Source organism: Pseudopodoces humilis, chromosome 21 (genome assembly GCF_049639895.1).
Source record: "Pseudopodoces humilis isolate 2021_Gansu_Grassland_sample_001 chromosome 21, ASM4963989v1, whole genome shotgun sequence".
Classification (NCBI taxonomy): Eukaryota; Metazoa; Chordata; class Aves; order Passeriformes; family Paridae; genus Pseudopodoces; species Pseudopodoces humilis.
In genome coordinates this window covers 8,544,906-8,565,351 of record NC_142220.1, presented here as the reverse complement: position 1 = coordinate 8,565,351, position 20,446 = coordinate 8,544,906, and the positions used below count along the sequence as shown (strand labels likewise).

The window sequence follows — 20,446 nt, the reverse complement described above, 5'->3', positions numbered from 1 at the left end:
CCATTTGGGCACCCCAGCTCTGCTCCCAGACAAGTGGTTAGCATTTATTGAAGTAAAGCCCTTTGCACAGATGGGTGTTGTGTGCAGCATGCCTGAACTGGGAATGCTCTCTGTGTGCTGCACTGGGAATCCTGAGGAATGCTCAGGACCATGTCTGCCCTCTGTAGTGCCACATGACCACCAAGAAACTGGATGGCAAATGTGTATCAAAGGTAATTAAACAAACACATCCTTAGCCCATCAATGCCTTATTCTTTTTTTGTTTTAAACAGGAAATTTCTTATCTCTCTTATCCTTCCAATTCTTTCATCTCCCCTCAACTCTGGAAGAATGACATGACCACAGATGTGTGAAAGGGCATTTCCTTATTTCTGTAACACACACAACCTTACATTTTGGGTTTTTTCCCAAGAGAACTGTTACAAGACAGCAAAGTCCTACACAGGACAGAGGCACAGCCCCTCCTCAGTGACAACACGACCCAAGGTTCTGGAGCAGCCCCAGGTAACAACAGCCCCGTGTGTTCAAACAGACCCTCCCTGCCTGATTCTGATTTCCTCACAGATCTGCTCTGAATGTCAACAGGTGAAATACACACTCATTTGTGGTGTACATATTAAGTCTTGGCAATATTTTGGTGTCAGCCCCCCAGCCCCAGTGCCAAGCTCAGGGCTCCTCACCTGGGGCACTCTGTGCAAATCGCGCTTCTTGTATGACGGCGAGTTTTGGCTGGATGGCGCTGGGCTCAGGTTCCATCGGGACAGGAGACCCTTCCCTGGACAGGCTCTCGGGGGTCTGGACGCCACTGGAGTGTGCAGACAACACTCCAGAGTGATTAGGAGAAGCTGGGGCACTTCTGTGGTTAGAAATGAAAGCAGCAGCTGATGTGTTTTAACTTCTGAACTGTGAAAGCCCATGACCTTCCTCTAATGAGATCAAAACACACTGCCAGCAGCAGGGGAGGGCACAGCTACAACCCAGAGCTCTGGATCTTTTAAAAAGCTTCTGTTAAACAGGGACGGAATTTAAAAGCAAACTCCAGGTACAGTTAACAGAGAAGAAGTGGCTGGATGCCTTCTTGGGGAGACTCTAAATCTGTGAAACATGAACATTTCTTCTGGTGGAGAAGAACAATGAGCAAATCTGAGGCTACAAGGCAAGTAGAAAAAGATCTGCACCAGCAGAAAGGCCATAACTTTACAGAGGGAATAATTTAAACCCAGGTATTTCCCCATCACAAATTCTGCTCGAACATTATCAAACTGAATACACAATTGTCATCTCTAAGGTCAATAAAATGGTAGCCAGTATCTGAGAATTTTCTTTGTAAACATTTTTAAAAATCCAGTAGATGGCAGTTAGAAATTAAAATTTTAATTCTGCAAAACCCATCAAAGGTAAAGCAAGGCTTGCATACATTAACAATCTGATAGTTAGTTATTGTAACCGAGTTCTTTACTGCTAAAAACAAGCAATAAACACAAGCCTGGTGTATGGGGCAGCCTCCTAATGAAACACACAGAATTCAAACACTGAGTCTGGATGAAATTAAATTACTAAACTTGTGAGTGTATCCGAAGCTATCAAGTCTGTAGCAGCCTGAAGATTAAACAACAGCCATAGTCTTTTTGTTGATCTGGTTTTCCTTACCTAGAAGAGAGTGGTCCCAGAGGGGTTCTAAAGCAAGGTACTCCCCTAGGCCGCCTTTTCCTAAAAGCCTGCTCTATTAATTTGCTTTCAGAGGCAGGGTCTATCCTCCAGAATGAGCCTTTGCCTGGTTCTTCCTGGGAACGTGGTACTTTGATGAAATAACGATTCAGAGAGAGATTGTGACGTATTGAATTCTATGGAACATAAAAAAATATGTAGAATTCATATAACTTTTCCAAGTCAGAATGTGGCCTACTGCAGCAGTTTGTACTATAGGAGACTCGGGGTTCAGCTCTTTAATTCCTTAATTTAACAGAACTCAGAGCACTACCAAGCAGTGCCATCAACCTGAAAGGACTTGCATTTGTCAAATCTTTCCCAACAATTAAAAACCCAGTATGCTAATTGGAAATAACAAGAATCCCATTTATTTCATTCTCTCATGAGAAACACGGTGATTGAAACCAACGTTTAGAACACTACAAATACTTGTGCAGAATGCAGTGTTAAAAACAAAAATAAAAATGATCAGTGCTCGTACACCACCCTTCCCCAGGTGTCCCAGCTCCTCCCAGGAGGGCCAGCAGAACACAGCATATACTGATTCTGATCCTATGTGGTAATTCTGTTCCACAGCTCAGAAAGAAAAGGCTAAATTACACAAGTTCCAAAGGCAGCTGGATTGTTGTGAATTCATCCACAGTCCAGTTTGTCTCGATAACAAAGCCAAGAATTTAATGTGTCAATTAAAACCAAGTGGCAGCAGGTCCTGAACCAGCTCTTCCACATCTTTGTCACCACGGTCCCTTTGCACATTCCCACATCCTCAATTTGCTGCAACATTCCCCCACTCCTCCACTAGAGCAATGCACAGAACTGCTGACACCCTCAAGTGGCTCTATCTGTGCTTGGCCCTGCACACAGAATTTCTTTTCATTTTCTTTACTTTCATTTTTTAACATAGATAAACCCCCAAATCTCTCTCAATATCACTGAACAAGAGGAGACTGATGCTAAGGATTCACCTTGAAACACTTGTGGGGGAACAGAGGTAAATGGGAAAAAGCTTTATGTTAACAAAAGCTCTCAGAATTCTGCAAAGGGAATGTAAAACTTGCTCAAATATCTGAGTTCATGACCCTGATGGTAAGTTTGGGAAACTTAAAGCAGTGATAACCACATATGATTTCTTGAATGCAAACTGATGAAACCGGAGATGGCTTTTTCCCTGCCAAAAATGGAAACACAACTAGAAAGATGCCAAGAACATATTTATAAATTGTATTTATTCCTCCATATGCTAGAATAAAGGAGTAGATCCAAAAGTACCTGCTAAAACAAATTCACAGAGAGGAGTCTTCAAATGCTCATCAAAATGAGACCATTGTATGCTAAAGATATAAATACCTCTGTTTCTTAAGGTATGGGACTGGGACACTCTACATGTGTTTGTACTCTATGTTTTGAATAAAATGTGCATATATAGCCTCCAATATGATTTGAAACAGCTATCCTAAGTAACCCGAGCTCCAATCCAACTCCTAATGTGTAGAAGCTGGCAGAGCAGTGACTGAGCAGCATCTGATTTTCAGCTTTTCCAATTGTTTCTGTGAATAGCTGCTGATTAATGACTCCAGAACACAGTGTCTGCTGTGCCTATCACCTTGGCTTTAGGAAGCATTACACCCCCAAATTCACACCCTGTTCTATGGAAGAGCTCTTTACCTCAGCATAACTCTGTGTGTGTGTGTGTGTGTTGGTTCATGATGCTCACAAAGCAACATCATCTACACAGATACTCAAGGTACTGCAAAATAGGAAGCAAAACACACATCAACATTTTATAAACAGAGTCTTGTTGCTAAAACAACATGACTGCAGCCAGGATACTGCACTGTTATGAGGGAAAGGGAAACAAAAGAGACTTCCCAGTCACAACAGCCAAGTCCTTGACTAACCAAACCCTTAGCAAACAGCCAGGAACTGCTACATTCCCCACTAACCTTGGGAGAGTGAGCCAGCTTTCATTTAGGCCATAAGACAAATAAGTGATTAATATTTAAAAATCTCTTCCTCTACAGGGAAGGCTGGTATTCTTCACTCTTCCACTTGTGCAGCCAATGTTAACACTTCCTCACTTTCCCCTCATCCAGGGTCTGTCTCTCAGTTTGATCTCCCTGACAATACCTGCAGAGTGAGCAGACAGCTCACACTGCACCGTGTGCTCCGGGCATTCCAGACCCTGCAAACTCTGCTCCTGGGCCCCCCAGACACCCAGAACAGCACCAAAGGCACACAGCCTTCATCTGTGTCTGGGAAGGTTCTGCCAGACTGATTTGTACTCTGTTAGTCATCCTGGCAAAAGATGAGGCAGGTCTTATGAAAATGAGAAGAAAGCAGAAATTAATTCTGCAGTTGAAAGGTTTGGTCCAACTCAGTACAGGAATGGGCAAGTTCATGAAAAGTGCATGAGCCAGGGTGAGATAATGACAGATAACACACTTGTTCCTTCACCTGCTGCAAGGGCAAGATCACTGTTTTCAAACAGAACTGAACTTGGAGCATTGAATATCTCAATTTTGTCTCAAGATAGCAACATGGATGTTTACACAACTGTAAGTTACAGAACGTGACACCATTCCTAGAGAGCATACAGGATTCAAATCCAGTGCCAAACGCACTTTGCTTTCCCCAAAATGTGTCTGCATCCCTACTAGAGGTTTAGAGAACACCATTCCATCAATAAAGCAGTATTTCAAATACAGACTAATGTGAATTGACCACTTTGTCAGAAAACTTACAATCAGAAGAAAGACAACACACTCATTTGACAAATTCTATTTCTGAAGGGTTCTGAGGCTTACCAACTGCCTGCTCATCACCATTTACAGCTGCCACTATTGCTCACATGTAAGAAAAAAAAATATTCCAGAAATCAAAATTACCTGCCAGCCCTTGTCTGCTGTCCTGTAGTAGGGATAATTTTTAGTTATGTGCGTATAAATTCCATTTAGTGTAAGCTGCTTATCCGGGGCCATTGTAATTGCTTGGACTATTAACTGTGCATAGGAGTAGGGTGGCTTAGAGTCATCCTGGACAAAAACAAGAAAAGTCTGCATCAACAAACTTTGAAGAGATACACACTGTTTACTAGATCAAAAGTCATAAAACATCATTAACTTGACTCAGGGCATTTTTGGATGATCAAAATCTTGAGGCAGAAAAGAAACTAAGAAAGCTTTGTTCTTCTGATTAGCAATTTTAGGAAAACATAACTTTTGCAGATATGTATAACAGCAAAGAATTTTCAATAGCCTCCAAACAGATCTATAACTGAGACTGCACACAGCCACACCCCCAAAGGGGATGGGGTCAATCAATCAATCTCACATCTGATCACAAAACCCTACACATTGTTTTTAAAGCCTGGCATGTTAAATTACCACTCAGTGCTTACACCTTAGCAAACAAAACATCCCAAGTGTTCCATTCAGTTCAGGTGTAATTTCTGGGATTGGTTTCAAGCTGTGTTTACCTTTGGGCTGTCTCCCCCCGAAGCTTCCTTGTCGTTTTCTGACTGTGAATTGTCAGCCATCAAATGTAGGTCAGATGCTATTCCACGACTCATTTTGTACCCTGAAGAGCCTGCGCCGCGGGGGCTCGATGGGCAGGAATTTGCAGCACTGTAGAGCATAAAAAGAAGATCCTACTATTTTGTTATACAGTATATCACCACATTATGTCTCATCAAAAAGCTTTTACTGCAGCAAAGCCACTACCAGAGCTGTGAGGCTGCAGCTAAAGGGCTGTCAGGGCTTCCATTCCAAACCACCTTCCACGCCTTGCTAACCCAGCCATGGAATCACAACCACTGCAGGAAGAAACCTTGCTCAGGCTTTCCTCCTCAAGCCAACGAGGATCAGCTGATTGATCAGGCTGTGATGTATTTGTGTAAGATTTGCCACCTTAAGTCCACCTAAACTGCATCAGCAACCACAGATTTTCAGACACTCATTGGAAATGAGACACACATCCTGCATGGAATTTCTGCCATATGCTTGTGTTCAGTCTGCCCCCAAAAAATCATCTCTCCTGTGCAGTGTTTCTGCACATTTGGGAAAATATTGCAAGCAGTGAGATAAAAAAAGGTTTGATTCTCATTTAAATCAAAACCAGTATTATTTTAAGTGTTTACAGGTGTGTGCACATACTTACACATAGGTATGTGTATTAAAATAATAAAATTATCTATAAATGAGATGCATCAGCACTGACTCAGCTGATTTAATGCAGTATTAGGCCAACAGAGCAGATACACTGCTCAAAAGAGAAGGTGCCAAATACTAAACAAGTATCTCCTAACACTTCACATTTTGCCATCCATCACAGAAAAACAAATAAAACTGTATATAATTCAACTGGAACATCTTTCTACCAGCAGTCCCCTGCCTTGCAGAGTCCACAGGAACTGCAGCTGCATGATGACAATTTTCTTCTAAGCTTTCTTTTTAGCCAAGGGGAAAGAAAATCAGCAGGTGAGGTCCATCCCCTTCCCCAAAATAATTTTGGCAGCTCTCTTACAAGGACACACACTCTCTGTAATTCATACTGCAGGTGATTTCAAGGCAGTCCTCAGACATTTCAAAGAACTAGAAATCTCAATAGCTGCACCTGCTGTGCCCCCAGAACCAGCCTTAGCTCCAAAAATAATCTTTAAACTTTGAATCTATGGTTCAAAACATCAACAACATATAAATCTAGACAATGTTATTTAGATCTATACACTAAAGCTTTAACTATTTTCATCTGTCAAGGTTTGTTTGTTTGCCTGGGCACTCAAGTTTTTTCCTACCTCCTTTTTAATGTACAGAAGGAGACAAACACTATAGATTTGGCAATATATATTGAAAGTATGAAAGCTTCACTTCCCAATAAATCCAATGATTTGTTACTAGTGATATACTTACTGTAAGAGAGAGATGGCATTTCTTAAGTGCTGTACAGAAGAATCCTTGGCTATAGCCAAAATGTGTAGCTAATTTATTTTTTTAGATATAGGTCACTCCAGCTCTGTGTTTTCACGTATCAGCTGACAACATCCCTCTGCTCTGCTCACTTCAGCATATATTGACAAAGCGACACATATGGTATAATCAAAGCAAGTTTACAAGTCTTCTACAAAACAGGATGATTTGCAGAGAAAGTGTCAGGCTTTGCTCTCAAAATAGATTCAAAACTGTCATCTCTTTCTTTTTCTTTTTTTTTTTTTTTCCTGTAATAAACTGCTCAACAGGTGCATGAAAGCCCTGAAGAGAATTACAAAATTCATAGCAAGGCAAAGACAGTGGTGATAGATGGGATATTATCTGAAATATTTGTGAGCTGCTCTGTCATTGGCAAGATGTGTTTTCTCTGAATTCTTATAAGAAAGCAAACCAGACAAGTCTAGATATCTTTTCTCTCAGCTTCTATCATTTAGGCAGGTGTCATTAAACACTCCCACATAGAGACCAAGAGCTTGGCAAGCATGCAAGAAGTCAATTATGCTTCCATTCAAATCTCATTAACAAGTTGTACCTTTTTAAGAAGCAAGCACAAGCAGTTCTTTGCTCAAGTGAAGACCCAGGAAGTGAGAGGGGACAAAAAAGCTTTCAAAGGCACGTACATGACTGAAACAACTTGCAGTGCCTTGACTTGGAAGTTCTGCTCCTGATCTTTCCAATGTTTTGAAAAATTCCATCCATGAAGTAATTTTACCTGTTTGTGAGGATGGGTTGCTTGTGTTTAATTGTGTTTGGTCACAAGTAACTGGTGGGACAAGGGCTGCAATTACCAAAGAAGCAGCAGGGCAAGGAAAAGTCTGTTTTCCATACCAATAATAACCCAAACCATCATTTTTCCTGATGGTAAACTTCAGGAGAACAGTGGCAAATCAGGACGTTTTAAAATGGTGTAATTTAAAATTGTCTCATTTGAAGAGCTGCAATAAGCATGCAAGAGGCAAAAAGCAATTTAAATTGTTGGAATGCAAGAAAAATGCCAGGTTCCTGAGCAGACTCTTACACATTGAACATGTTAAACCAGAGTATCACAGACTGTTCATGCAATTATGTCAGCAGAAAGGAGGTTTCTTGAGGCAGGTAAGGCTGAGCTTCAGCCAAATTTTGACCTCAAAAGCAAAATACAGAAAGTTGTGCTGAGCCTGACTCTACGTGGCCCTGATCCCACCTGCAGGGTTTAAATACCTGATAGTTCCTGTGGGAGAAGGGAGAGGGCTGATCAGGTGAGCCATGTTGTCTGGAATGTTTATTGTTAAGGGAGAGATCTGGGGTTGCACAGGCTTCACTGGGGACTCGGGGGCCTCCTGTTTTTCTCTCTTTTCATTGGACAGAGCTGTGAATGTTATCTTGATGTTTGTGCTGGGAAACCTGAAAGTACAGCTGAAAAATAAACAAACAAACAAACAAATATATGAGCCACTTGTTTACAGAATGTAAGACTTTCTGAATAACTTGCATGTTATCACCTAAGCCCATTTCGAATTTATAAGATACAGTATTTATGTAATTACCCACGACCATCTTCATTTTAGATCACACAGGGAGATCAACGTGAGCAGAAAAAGATCCCCAAATAAACAACTGACATTTGCAGAGGAATACAAGTAAATGCAATTCTTTCTAACATGGGCAGTTTTATTGTCTCTAAATTTCTTGAGGTTAATCCTGATCTTGCAGTAGCCCCAAAGCAGAGCTATTTTAAAAACAAAAACTCATTATTTTATGATGCCAAGGAATGGCTTCAGCAAATGAACAAGTTGGTCCATGATAGCAGAATTAATCAGAAGCATGAAGGTTGGCCAATTTGAGGTCTAACCAGTTTCATAGACTGGTCTAAGAGATTTGGGTTCTTTCCTCTTAAAATACCTATTTAACTAAACATACACCAATTCTAATTCTGCTCATTTACAGAGTATACTGCTGCTTTAGTACTACATTCAAATACCTTTTTCAGAGCTGAATTTAAGACCCTATTTCAGTAAACTGCCTATTTTCATGTATTACCAAGGATTACATACCTAAATTTAATGACAAACAATAAATTAACAATGTGGAACTGTTTAAAATTTGAAAAATAAAATACAATGAATGTACCTTAGGATAATCCCCTTTCTACCTCCCTGTGCACAGCATTTAGAATTGAACTCAATTAAACAGGACACGCTTATTTCTAACTTCTCAGTAAATAAATTTGCTCAATCTTGAGCAAATAAGAAACTTAATTTTGTCATAACAAAAGAATCTATAAAAATACAGTTCAAATAACTTCACTGCCTCCTCATCCTTAAGTTGTTAGACTACACTGAGCACTAAACACAGGATGACATTTACACACCTCCCACATGATGAAAAGGACTTTCCAACGACACTATACCCAGAAACAAAACTCACAAAATGTTGGGGTTTGGGTTTGTTTTGCTTTTAAGTGCTTCTAGGCAGATCTAGTTTTATACAGAAAGGAAAGAGGCGCAGGCTGGAACAAGGGGTAAGAAATGAGCTATGAATGCAAAATACAGACTGTAAATAAAAGTGATCATTTCTCTGGAAAAATATATTAAACATAAAAGTGATGTAAGAATTGGCAGGAATGCTCAGCTGCGGAGTAGCCTTAGAAATGAACTCTCATGTGTTTTGGCTTTCATATCTTAAAATGAATCTAAGGATGTTTATAGAACAAAGGCAGCATTTGATTTTCACCATGTCCCTTGCCACATGCACCACAGTGGTTCTTTTACCCTACAATCTACACTCAAGGATCAGGAAAAAGAGAAAGAATTGACAGTGACCTTCCTTTTCTCTCTGTCTTACTTCTGAGTACGGACCGTGTCCGCATTTAACAGACGACCTATTTCTGAAACATGCTCAATGTACTAAATTAGGAACAGAATCTATGCCAAAAAACTGCACAGGCATTTCAGCAAAGGAAGTTAAATGGACCAATTTCTGGGTTGGGTTTTTTTAATATATTCAGTAGCAACTCATTTATTCGCTTTTTCCAGTAGAAAGTATTTTGCGCTTGTGTCTTTTTAGTGACAACAGAAAAGAGTACCAAATTTATTTCAACTCATTTTCAACAAAAACATGGGAATAATTTGACATGGCTTTAGGTGCTAATTCCTTGGTTAGAGTCCTTATTGCCTGGTAAAAAACCACCCCAGTGCACAGCACTGAGGAACCAGAGTCCTCCCGTGCCACACCAGGGTGAGGATGGGGAAGAGGCGCATCTCCACAACTTCAAACACAAGTACCAGGAAGATGGAAAGGCAGAAAAGGAATACTCAGCAGTTCCTCTGATATTCCATATAGACATACATATATTAAAAGATCTCCCTTCTTACCCTACTGCAGCCGTGAATTCATCACCTCCCCATGGGCTTCTCTGCAAACAAGGCGGCAGCACAGCCATGGGGCTCTCAAATCTTCAGCAAGGTTGGGAAAAAACACCCCAAAAAGCAGCCCTAAACAAAGGAGCTTTCACCAACCAGGGGGACTCCAGAGTTCTACACAAACCTGTGTCAAACAAACTTGGAACTGATAGACATGAAAACCCAGAGGTTTTCCTCTGTGCAGTTTACATTTCCCATGCTGAGCCTGAAAGGCCGGTGTAAGTAAAGGAAAATACAATGTACTTACAAATCCCTCTCTGGTTAGAGCAATAAACACCTGAATATTATCAAAAGACCACATCTGTCGATTGATTCATATTTGCAAACAGTTTTTTTAATAGAAGGATATTTTTATAGATGGAATTCAGCCCAAAAGCAGAATAAAGAGTGTATACTAACCAACAGAATTCCTGAATAAATTGCAGTTATGCAAATGTATTATATTTACATCCAAAATCAAAGTACAGAACATGTTCTAATTTGATCAGAATCAAGTTGGTTTTGGCATATTCTTTAGTTATACAATGAACTAAAGAAAAACCACAGAATCACCCTCAGGGAGAGACCTCATCAAACATTTAGCCCTCAACAAGCTGAACTGGGTTTTACTCACTGTTCAGAAGTTTACAACAGTTACACAATACCACAGGATGGCTGCTGGAAGAGAAGCTCATCTAGACAACCCACTTACACAAGCATCCCCAAGAAATAAAGCAGTTTTGTACATTTATTGATGACAAGTCCAGGTGAATGTCACAACAGAGTCACTGCATAACCCAGGGAACACAGAGGAGGTGTCACAACTAAAATGCAGCTCATTACCCCAATTATTCTTCTTTAAATTTAAAAAAAAAGGCTCACTGTGGGTTAACTACTGGAAAACAGACAAGCATCACATCATCTCAAACTATTCTGTAGACAACTCTTCTATATCTGCAGTTCCCAGCCAAACACAGCAATGCTGATCCAGGCAGGACCTCTGCAATTTAGGAACTTTGCAGGGTGCCAGAGAAGTGTCGCGGGGTAAAAACTGTGCAAAGTCTGGTTTTGTCACATCTGTATTTCCAATATTTTCTCGCTTCCCCTCAGCAATTCTGTAGTTCTGCCTGTGTGAAAATACCATCTGACTGGGAAGGAGGAATTTCATCCTGTCTTTATCAGGGAAACCAAAACACAGCAGAAGAATTCAATTTCTTCCCTGTACATAAACCCTGCTGTGACACCCAATGCCTCAATATCCTTTGAATTATTCCAGTTTAATTGCCTTCTAAGAACCAGGACCAAAATCAGACAGAAGCTGCCATGCCACTTTGATCAGCAGGTTCTTTTATCAGCACCTCCAGATTTTACATTCAAATAGATTATAAGGGTTCAGCAGTGATAGCCCCTGAAGTCATGGTAGTAACAACTGCACAGCTCAATTCCTTCACACCGACTGTGATACTGAACCCCTGTTAACTTAAAACCCTCCTGAGATTTAAACAGATCTAAAAGAATAACAAGATGCCTGGTTTTGAACTCTTGTTGATTTACTGAGAACCAAGGACAGCTTCAACTTTTCACATTAAAAAGCCAAGACTCAAAAAAGAACCCAGTCAGCATCTGGGAGACTGCTTGTGTCGATTTTTTTGACTTCAATCATTTTCAAGGTGAACATGGGCAGACTTAACTCCCCACAAAGAGAAGCAGAGGTCATTATCAACATCTGCTCCACCAAAAACAGCTTTTCCACTTCAGTTTTCTCTAACAGCCTAGCAGCCTGAGATGATACTATTTGTACTTCCTTCTCCTATTTTGATCAGTGAACTAAAAAAAAATCATGGAATTCACCATACTTCTAGCTGTGGTCTCCTTTCCATGGAAGGGAGATTCAAAACTAATCCATTTTCTAATTCCTCTTCCCTACGTACTTGTGATCTACTTCCCAAACATTCCCCTTGCTCCAGTAAAAATGACTCTCACAACCAATTAATTTATTTATACTCTGGGAGAAGATGTGCACACTGACACTTTATCACCTACAGTGCACACTCCCAGGCCCACTTTTGAAATACTTGTATTTCAAAAGTCAAGCAAAAATTGAGTTTTACATCTTTCAGACACAATTAAAGAGAAATTGAGTTTGGAAGACACCTCTGAAAGTGTCCAGCCCAATCTCCTGCTCAAAGCAGAGTAACTTCCAAGTTAGATCAGGTTGCTCAGGGCTTTGTCTCTCCAAATTTTGAAGCTTTCCAAATACAGAGTTGGGCAGCTCATTTCCTCTAATTACACTCTCAAGCAGTGAACAGTTTTCTCATGTGTACAGGTACAAATTCTGCAATTCCTACAGCTGTTTGTGCCCAAACTGTGAGCCTGGTGGCACAGCCTGGCCCCAGGCTTTCTACAGCCACTCGTTAGGCAGGGCAAGGCTGCACTAAGATCCACTCTTGGGATTCTCCAGGAAAAAAAATTAATTTAAATCAAGGTCCTTAAGCCTCTCCCCTCTGCCCTGAGCATTCCAGCAGCAAATCCATTCAAGCAAGTGCCCACTGGAACGTGGTGCTTGGAAATCACAATTTGATTGACTTCCTGCTAATGGGTAAATTTCACTTTGAAAGCACAAGGACCCCAATTTCATCTTCTCTCCATTTGCTGCTTCATTTATTATTGATTCCATCACAATGGATTAATAGGATATTAATTATAGATTAAACAATATGTGGCTGTGGTTTTTAAATGGTTTTTAAATAAACAAGACTTAAAAGATGAGTCTTAAAAAGTACAACTAGAAATAACATGGAACTGAAAAAAGCTCAACAAATTGAAGTATGATTACATATTTCAGTGTCTGAATTTTCTACCAAAAGGTTTCTGACTGCCCAACACCAAGAGCAGGCATACTGAATTATTCACGTCCAGAATTTATTTTTAAGACTTTGAGCTGTGTTTAATTGAACTGGAAGTCAATACCACAGTCCATTTCTGGAACAGAGTCGTCGCCTTTAGAGCTGAAAGAATCAAAAAACCTAAAACTTATTAAGAAGACAAACTGAACTGCTGCTTTTATTTCAAGATAATCTAAAAGTACCCAACAGTTTAAAGTATGGGCTTCCATACTGATAACAAAGATTATTAAAATAGAAAATAATAAATATTAATAAAATAATTAAAGTTTTAATTAAAATAATTAAAATAAATAAAATAATATCAATAGAAAGAATAAAATATTAAAATAAATCCACCCAAATAGTCATATATATTGAGTAGCCTCCTGAAAACTCCCAGCACTAAATGATTACTAATAAAGGTTATTAAGAAAATACCACACAATTTTTTGCACTAGGCATTGTCTTGACTCTTTAAACAGAAATAACTGTCAAGATATTTGTTTTACAAAGTCTTTTCTAGGATTACATTACAAAAGTATTGTTGTAACACTGTGCCAACACCAAGATTATAGGAAAAGTTATTATGGATACACCGAAAAAAGAGTCATCCAGTATAAAACTAGTCAGATTATAATGATTTTCTTATAATCCTAAACAGGGATAACTTTCTTAATGGGTAATTTGTCCCTGTAGGTGCTTGTTCACCTACATGAGGTGCCACCTTGTGCTCCTGTCAGATTTTAGCTTTAATGTAGCATTTGCAAACCTTTCTCCATTGTTGGCAATAGAAGTATCTGGTTTTCTCCATTGATGGGGGACTGGTGATGAAAAAAAAATAATTTATATTAATGTAACAAAAATCCCAGCTCCTCTAGTAGAATTTTTAGAAAGGACATTTTTGATGCCCTCCTGCTTGCAGCTGACCACAGCCTGTGAGAAACCATGGCACCCAGAACATGGCAGCACTTCCTACAGGGCCATGTCCACATCCATTGTGGTGGGATGGATTCCTCCTCCTCCTCCTCCCTGCTTTGAAAATAAGTTGTGATGTGGCTAATTTACCATAAATTTACATTCAATTATGCTTGGCCATTACTAGTCAGGACACTTCTAGAGGTTACCCAAAAAGCAATTGCCCTTTAAAGAGTGGCAGCTTTTTCTCTGGGGACTGAATCCTGACCTCACACGTGTTCCTTAATTCCCTGTATCCTTTGCAATTGATTTCTGTGGCCCAAAGATCAATCTTTGCACAGCATGTCCTCCACACAGAAACTGGGAAGGCTCGAGGCACACTCGACCTCTAACACCATAAGGAACAAAACACTGGGAGATTTTTAAACCAGCAATTAGATTTTTTATTCTGAGCAATGGGCATTGTCTTCACAAAGATTTGGGTATTTTTTCCAGGTGTGTCATCGCTGTTTAAACAGTGCCATCTAACAGGATGGAAAACACCCTAAAGAGCAAGATCACTGATCCATCTATCCATCTCCAGTCTCTGATCTCTTAAGATTCAAAAGCAAAGATCTATGCAGCACCACAAGTGATGAAATATTGCTGCAGCCTCATGTTAATTCAAGTTGGCCAATAAAACACTTGTAGCAAATTGTAAGCAAAGGCTGGAAATACAATCTAGCTGTAAATTACTGGTTCCCCCATGGGAAACCTCGGTTACAGACTTCCCTGCTCATGTTTTAAACAAGTGCATAAGAAGTATGTGAAGCTGTTGGTTGATATTCCTTACAGGAAGGGTCTGGAACAAGCCAGCCTGCGTCAAAAAATGACCCTATGACAGCAGAATATTGATGACGACAACAGGAACGTTCCTGAGTCACCAGCAGCAAATATAAATGGAGTAATAAACACATGACCCCATCTGAAATGGTGTTCAGCTCGTTCCCACTCACAGAGCTGACATCATGACAAACTGGGAATTTTTAACCCTGTGTTCACAGCACTTTCTCGAAGCCTATTTAAGAGTTCAGACTGAAAAGTCATACTGGAGTTGTTCCACTACAGCAAATTTTGCTGCAAACGTAAAGGATTCTATTAACAACTTGAAGCTGATCTCACTCCTCCCCTGCATTATTACGCTACAGAAATGTGTGTTCACAAAGTATCACAGATTTTCAAAGGTTCTTGTTTCAGTAGCCAGGATATCTTTTCTTTCCATACCAACCACACAACACCGCTATGGATCAGCAGCAAAACCATTCAGGTTATCTTACAATCGTGGCAATGTGCTGTGGTTAATTAAAACTATCTATCTCAAAATCACAAATTTTCACTGCATTCTCCTCTTTTCTTAAAGGGCAAAATATTTAAACCAGCAAGAAGGAAAAAAAAACAAACCCAGAAACCCAAACAAAACCTACAGAATTTCAATGCAGTAGCCCTGCACAGGCTGCAGGACTGAGAAAGCACTTGGCCTGCAGGCAGGAGTGTAGGCAGCAGTTACTGTAGAAACCGAGCTCTTCCCTGCTTTTCTCTGAGCAAAAGAAAGACACAAAAGAGCTGAAAAACAGCGATCGATGGGAAGCAGCTTATAAAGCTGCTTGTCACATCTGCTGCAGGAAAACCAGACACTAATTCATTAAAACTGCTCATGTAATGCCTCTGGAATTTGAGGCTCCCCAGCCTGTGAATACAAAAGAAACTCCGCCTATGGAAACACTGCATTTTCGGGTGTTTAGCATCTCTGTACACAAAAGCTGTATGCAGAGCCAGGTTGTGTGGTCTCAATCTCTACATTTCCTACCGAACTATAAAAACAATTTAAAATTTGTCCAAAAGCTTGAATGTCTCTACCTTTGCCAAACTGCAAACAGTCTCAATAAAGCCAACATACATCACTCTATATAACACAACAGCTTCCTACTTAAAAAACACAAACAAAACCCTTGCAACAGGAAAACAGACATCAATTATAATTTTTTTCTTCATTCCAGATAACTGCATTTAACTATAAATATGCAAGCTCCAACTTTCTCCATGATTGTAAATGCCATTTCAAAACTTGCCATAAAGCACAGGATTTACAACCACAGCTGAGCCAAAGCTGACAAAAACAACCCACTCCATCCTTTACCACGAAGTTGGATGCTTAGAAGTGCCTGACACCTCGGTCTCAGTCACAGGGTACTCATGGGGGTGCAAAAGTTCATATGGAAACACTGAGGTTATAATAATATCAATCAGTGTTAAATAAAAGTTATCAGCAAAGCAAACTGAACTGCTGGGAGCCAAACAGACAGTTCCTGGCATCTCACATTCCTTACAATTAAAGCAGTAGGAGGAGTACAGTGAACAAGTGCTGTCATGATGTGTTTTGACGCAAGCATAATCATAAAAAAAGCACTTGTGACTCATACATTACTTTAGTAACAAAAGCCTTCACTTATTACCTCATCAGAGACCTGCATTCCCTTGCAAAATTATGCCCAAACTTCCTAATCGTTACCAAGAGAGCAGCTACCCACTGAGGTAGGACTGCACAATGATTATTCCTGATTCAAGGAAGCAAAGTTTATTTTAGATGAGCTTTTCAAGGCAGAACTCTGCTTCCAAGAGCAGCATAACCCTTTATTTGACACAGAAATCCATGACTAACTCAGGCCATTGAAGAATGACAAAAACTGCTTCCTACCAACTCGAACTTTGAGTAGACAGCAGTGTTTAATTTCCCCCCTAAATCTGCCTGTCTGGTCACAGAACAGGCTTTTTTCACCCTCCTCTCACACAGCTATGGGCATTAATTAAATTTCACAGTTGCCTACCTAAAGATGTCTGATGGTCAAGAGCCATTCCATATTTCCTTCACTGTGGTGTTACTGCTGGGCATCTTAACAGAAATCAATATTTTGTATTATATTGAGATTTTTTTTTATAAACCATGCTCTCCAGAATGTTTGTTTGAACAACTTTTTAATTTTCCTTCTATTTGCAAATTCTTAAAACTTTTCTCCTGAATGTGCAGACCATCTAGAAATGTTCTATGCACTGACTGCTCCACAGTGTGACATAAATTTAGGTTCCTTTGTCACTTGTGTGCACACTCAAGAACCAATTAAAACACCAAAAAGTCTGAAAAGCCACAAAGTAAAGAAGCTAAGCACGTTGTTATTGGAAAATATCCCTCAAGAAGCACTCCTCCTCCTGAGCTGTTCTGAGACCATGCCAAGTTCTCAAATCGTGGGCTGTGTTAGGGGCAGCAGGAAAGTACAGAAGGATAAAAGCAAATAAAAACAACAGACATGATTTAACCAGTCAGAGAGTCACGCAAGTAGAAATCTGTCCAGGAATAAAAAAAAAATAGACTCAATAAAAGTTTTCATGAGAACACAGGCCAATCATTGTCATGTACTGAAGCACCAGCACAGAGAAGGAAAGGGTACAGCACGGCCACATGAGGCAAGGGATTAATGTCTCCAAGCATCAACTTGGGCCCATGTTTGTCATCTAAAGTGAGTGAAAATGGGCACACACTTCATGATGCCTTTGACACAGAAAGGAAAAGCCTGAAGTGGTTTGAATCAGGGCTAGCGATGGCTGTGTTGCACTGGTTGAAAGAGTTTAGGTGCAGACATACACCCATGCTCCTACTCACACCTCTCCAACACTGAGCAAAATGAAACCCACTCCGAACACATTTACTAAAGTAATGAACAATACAAACCAAGATTCCTCAAGCACAGGTTCCTACCAGGCTCTCTGCAATAAAAGCCCGACCTCGGGGGTGTTTCATGGGATGTGACAGCTCTGTGCTCCAAACAGGGCAGGCTCTCCCTGGCCTCCTGCACCAGCTCTGGTCCCAACCAGCACAACTCCAGTTCCCTGCTTCCAGGAGCCACTGGCATCTCCAGTGATATATACTGATTCAGCAGAAAACTACTCAAGTTGAAATGTAGAAGTCTACTGATGCTTTATTAAGTTTAAACCACCTCATAGTCTAATCTTGATTCAAAAAGATATCATGAGACTTGAATTTAAAAGCTGTGTTTTTATATTACACAAGACAACACCCACAATATGCACCTGTTTTAACCATTCTCTTTGAAAGCTTGAGATTTCAACTCATACAGAAAGATAAGCTTCCACAACTAATTTCTGTGCTACTTTCAAGGTCTTAACTATAACTAAGCCACTGCTGTCCCTTTCACTAGAAAACACTGACATTCTGCACACAGCTTGGGAGATCCAGTGGGTTTGGAACTCTGAGACACACCAAAGTTTAGGGATAGCAGCATTCACATGTGCTAATGGAACAGTGTATTTAAGAAAGCCTGAAGGAAAAGGAAAAAAAAGCATTGACAGTCTTCAAAAACAGGGAGCAGGGAGGGAGTTAGAGTTCACCCTGCACACCAAGTAATCCCCTTCAAAACCCATGGGATTGGTTTTAAAAGACAAGGCAAAGCTCTTCCCTGATAAAAACTGCTGGAAAAGAGCACTGAAATTTCATCATCTGCCTGCCCATAAAGTATTATTCCCATTTTCAAAAACAGATTAAACGGATTTGTGACTTGGCCAAGTCGTTTTGGCAAATGAGCAGTGGAGTTGGGAACAGAACATATTTTTCCCAACACCCAATCTTTGTTTAAAACATTGGATCATCCCCCAATTCTTCCTTTTTCTACAACCACTTTAAGAGGCAAAACATCAGGTGAGAGACATCTCTTCAGGAAAAGGGAGATTAGCTCATTAAATTAGACTGAAGTACCTCAATCAGAGTTTGTTGCACAAGAGGAGCTGTTTAAGAAGCACAGAAGTCGTGGCTGTGAAGCCTACATCACAAAAAGTACCCCACACACACATAGATTTTCAGCCATGTATCACGTTCTCCCAAACAGAGCTAAAGGAACTTTCATTTCATCAGTACTTTACTATTATACCATGAAAACTGCTTATTGAATGCATACATTCTAATTAAAATCTATACAGTTAAATACTGAAGGTTTTCTTTTTCCTATGTATGTGAGAAGCAAGACTTTTTCCCCCTTACTGAACAAGAGGAAAATTAAGGCAATATTTCAAGTAATTAAAAAAATAAAGAAGAAAAAGCTAAAATTTCTATCTTAATACTGAAAAGTATGTGGAGAGAAAGGATTCTTCATTTGTTTTCTTTAGTACCAAGGAGTTCCTCATTCCAGGTGACAAACAGCTGTCAGGTTTACTACAAGTGTTACTCACTCCTGTAACTTGTCCTGTGCAGAAGCACCCAAAAACATCCCTGCAATGCACGCCTGGAGGTGTTCAACAGCAAGGGCACATCCTATCCCTGGTGACACTGAAGAACTCACTTTCATTTTGTTTATCTGTGTTATATCTGCTGCTTTTAATTAACCATACTCCTACCCTGCCCTACACCAACAGAATGAAATTGAAAAATCTTTCATTGGCCAGAAACAACCAGACTTTTTTTTTTTCTCTTTTATTTCTTTTTCTTTTTTTTTTTTCAATAACCAAACTGTTTTAGTGATGAAAGTACTATTTTCACTTTTTATTTCTTGTCCTATGTAAATCAAGGACACAGCTGTACACTCTTCAGCCTGGGTTTACTTTAACTACATTCCTGCAGCCAGGGTTGGAATCCACAATGACCAGATCAATCCCACGCAACAAAGAACGCAGGCTGGAGGGAGATGACAAAAACATCTCCTTAGGTTGTGTGAACCAAACCCAATTTGACGTTTTCTGAGAATAAACCATGTCTTGAGAGCAGCTTCTTTTGGTTTAGCTTCAAATTCCAGCCTTTTTTTATTATTATCATTTTGTGATTTAGCTCTTCCAGACCATTGAATTTTCTAAAACCAGAATATCTAAAAGGAAAAAAATGGTGCCAGTACATAATACACTGTTTCACTCACTTTAACCTCAGGTCATTCTGTGAAACAAGCCAGAGCCAAAGCAACTTTGTTTGGTAGTAACTGACACAGTATCAGCTAAAGACTTCCAGAACAAAAATTAATATTGATCTGACTCTTCCTTCAAGCACATAAATTCATGCAGTTAAGTTTATGAAATGATAGAAATGCTGAAAAAAGCGAGCTGCAATCAACACCAGAAAGGTCCTTAGGCAGAGGAAGATCCTGCCAAACTGCTCAAACAATTAAACTTCACTGCATGAGCAGAAACTTGCAAAGCTTTCCTACACAGAGCTGCAGATAAAGCAAGGTGTCTTACTTTCCCCCTCCCTGGAAAAGTGACATTTGTCCAAGTTGGGTTTCCCAAGTTTATCAACTGAGCATCTCCCCTTAATGGAACTGTCAAAACAGCCATAGAACAAAAAATCCTCCAAATTATTAATTACAAACTCCTCACACATCTGTAAGCTGATTTTCCCTCTAGCAGAATACCATTTGCTGTTAAAATTACATTTCTGTCATGCATAAATATTGATTGCTACAAATTCACAATTTTTTTGTAGTGAGATTCCAACTCAGGATGGCATATTTAACAATTTCAGCAGTCACTGGATTACTTCAAA

At 39.9% G+C, this 20,446-nt stretch overlaps 1 protein-coding gene across 1 annotated transcript in view; it reads right to left on the bottom strand.

Moving 5' to 3' along the window:
- FOXK2 (forkhead box K2) overlaps window positions 1-20,446 on the bottom strand; it is a 45,339-nt gene that overhangs the window by 6,510 nt on the left and 18,383 nt on the right. The window contains exons 2-6 of the mRNA XM_088065367.1: window positions 7,896-8,090; window positions 5,186-5,333; window positions 4,596-4,742; window positions 1,651-1,844; window positions 681-856 (exon numbers count right to left, since the gene is read on the bottom strand). Coding sequence (XP_087921493.1) covers window positions 681-856; window positions 1,651-1,844; window positions 4,596-4,742; window positions 5,186-5,333; window positions 7,896-8,090 — 860 coding nt within the window. The remainder of the gene's footprint in view (window positions 1-680; window positions 857-1,650; window positions 1,845-4,595; window positions 4,743-5,185; window positions 5,334-7,895; window positions 8,091-20,446) is intronic.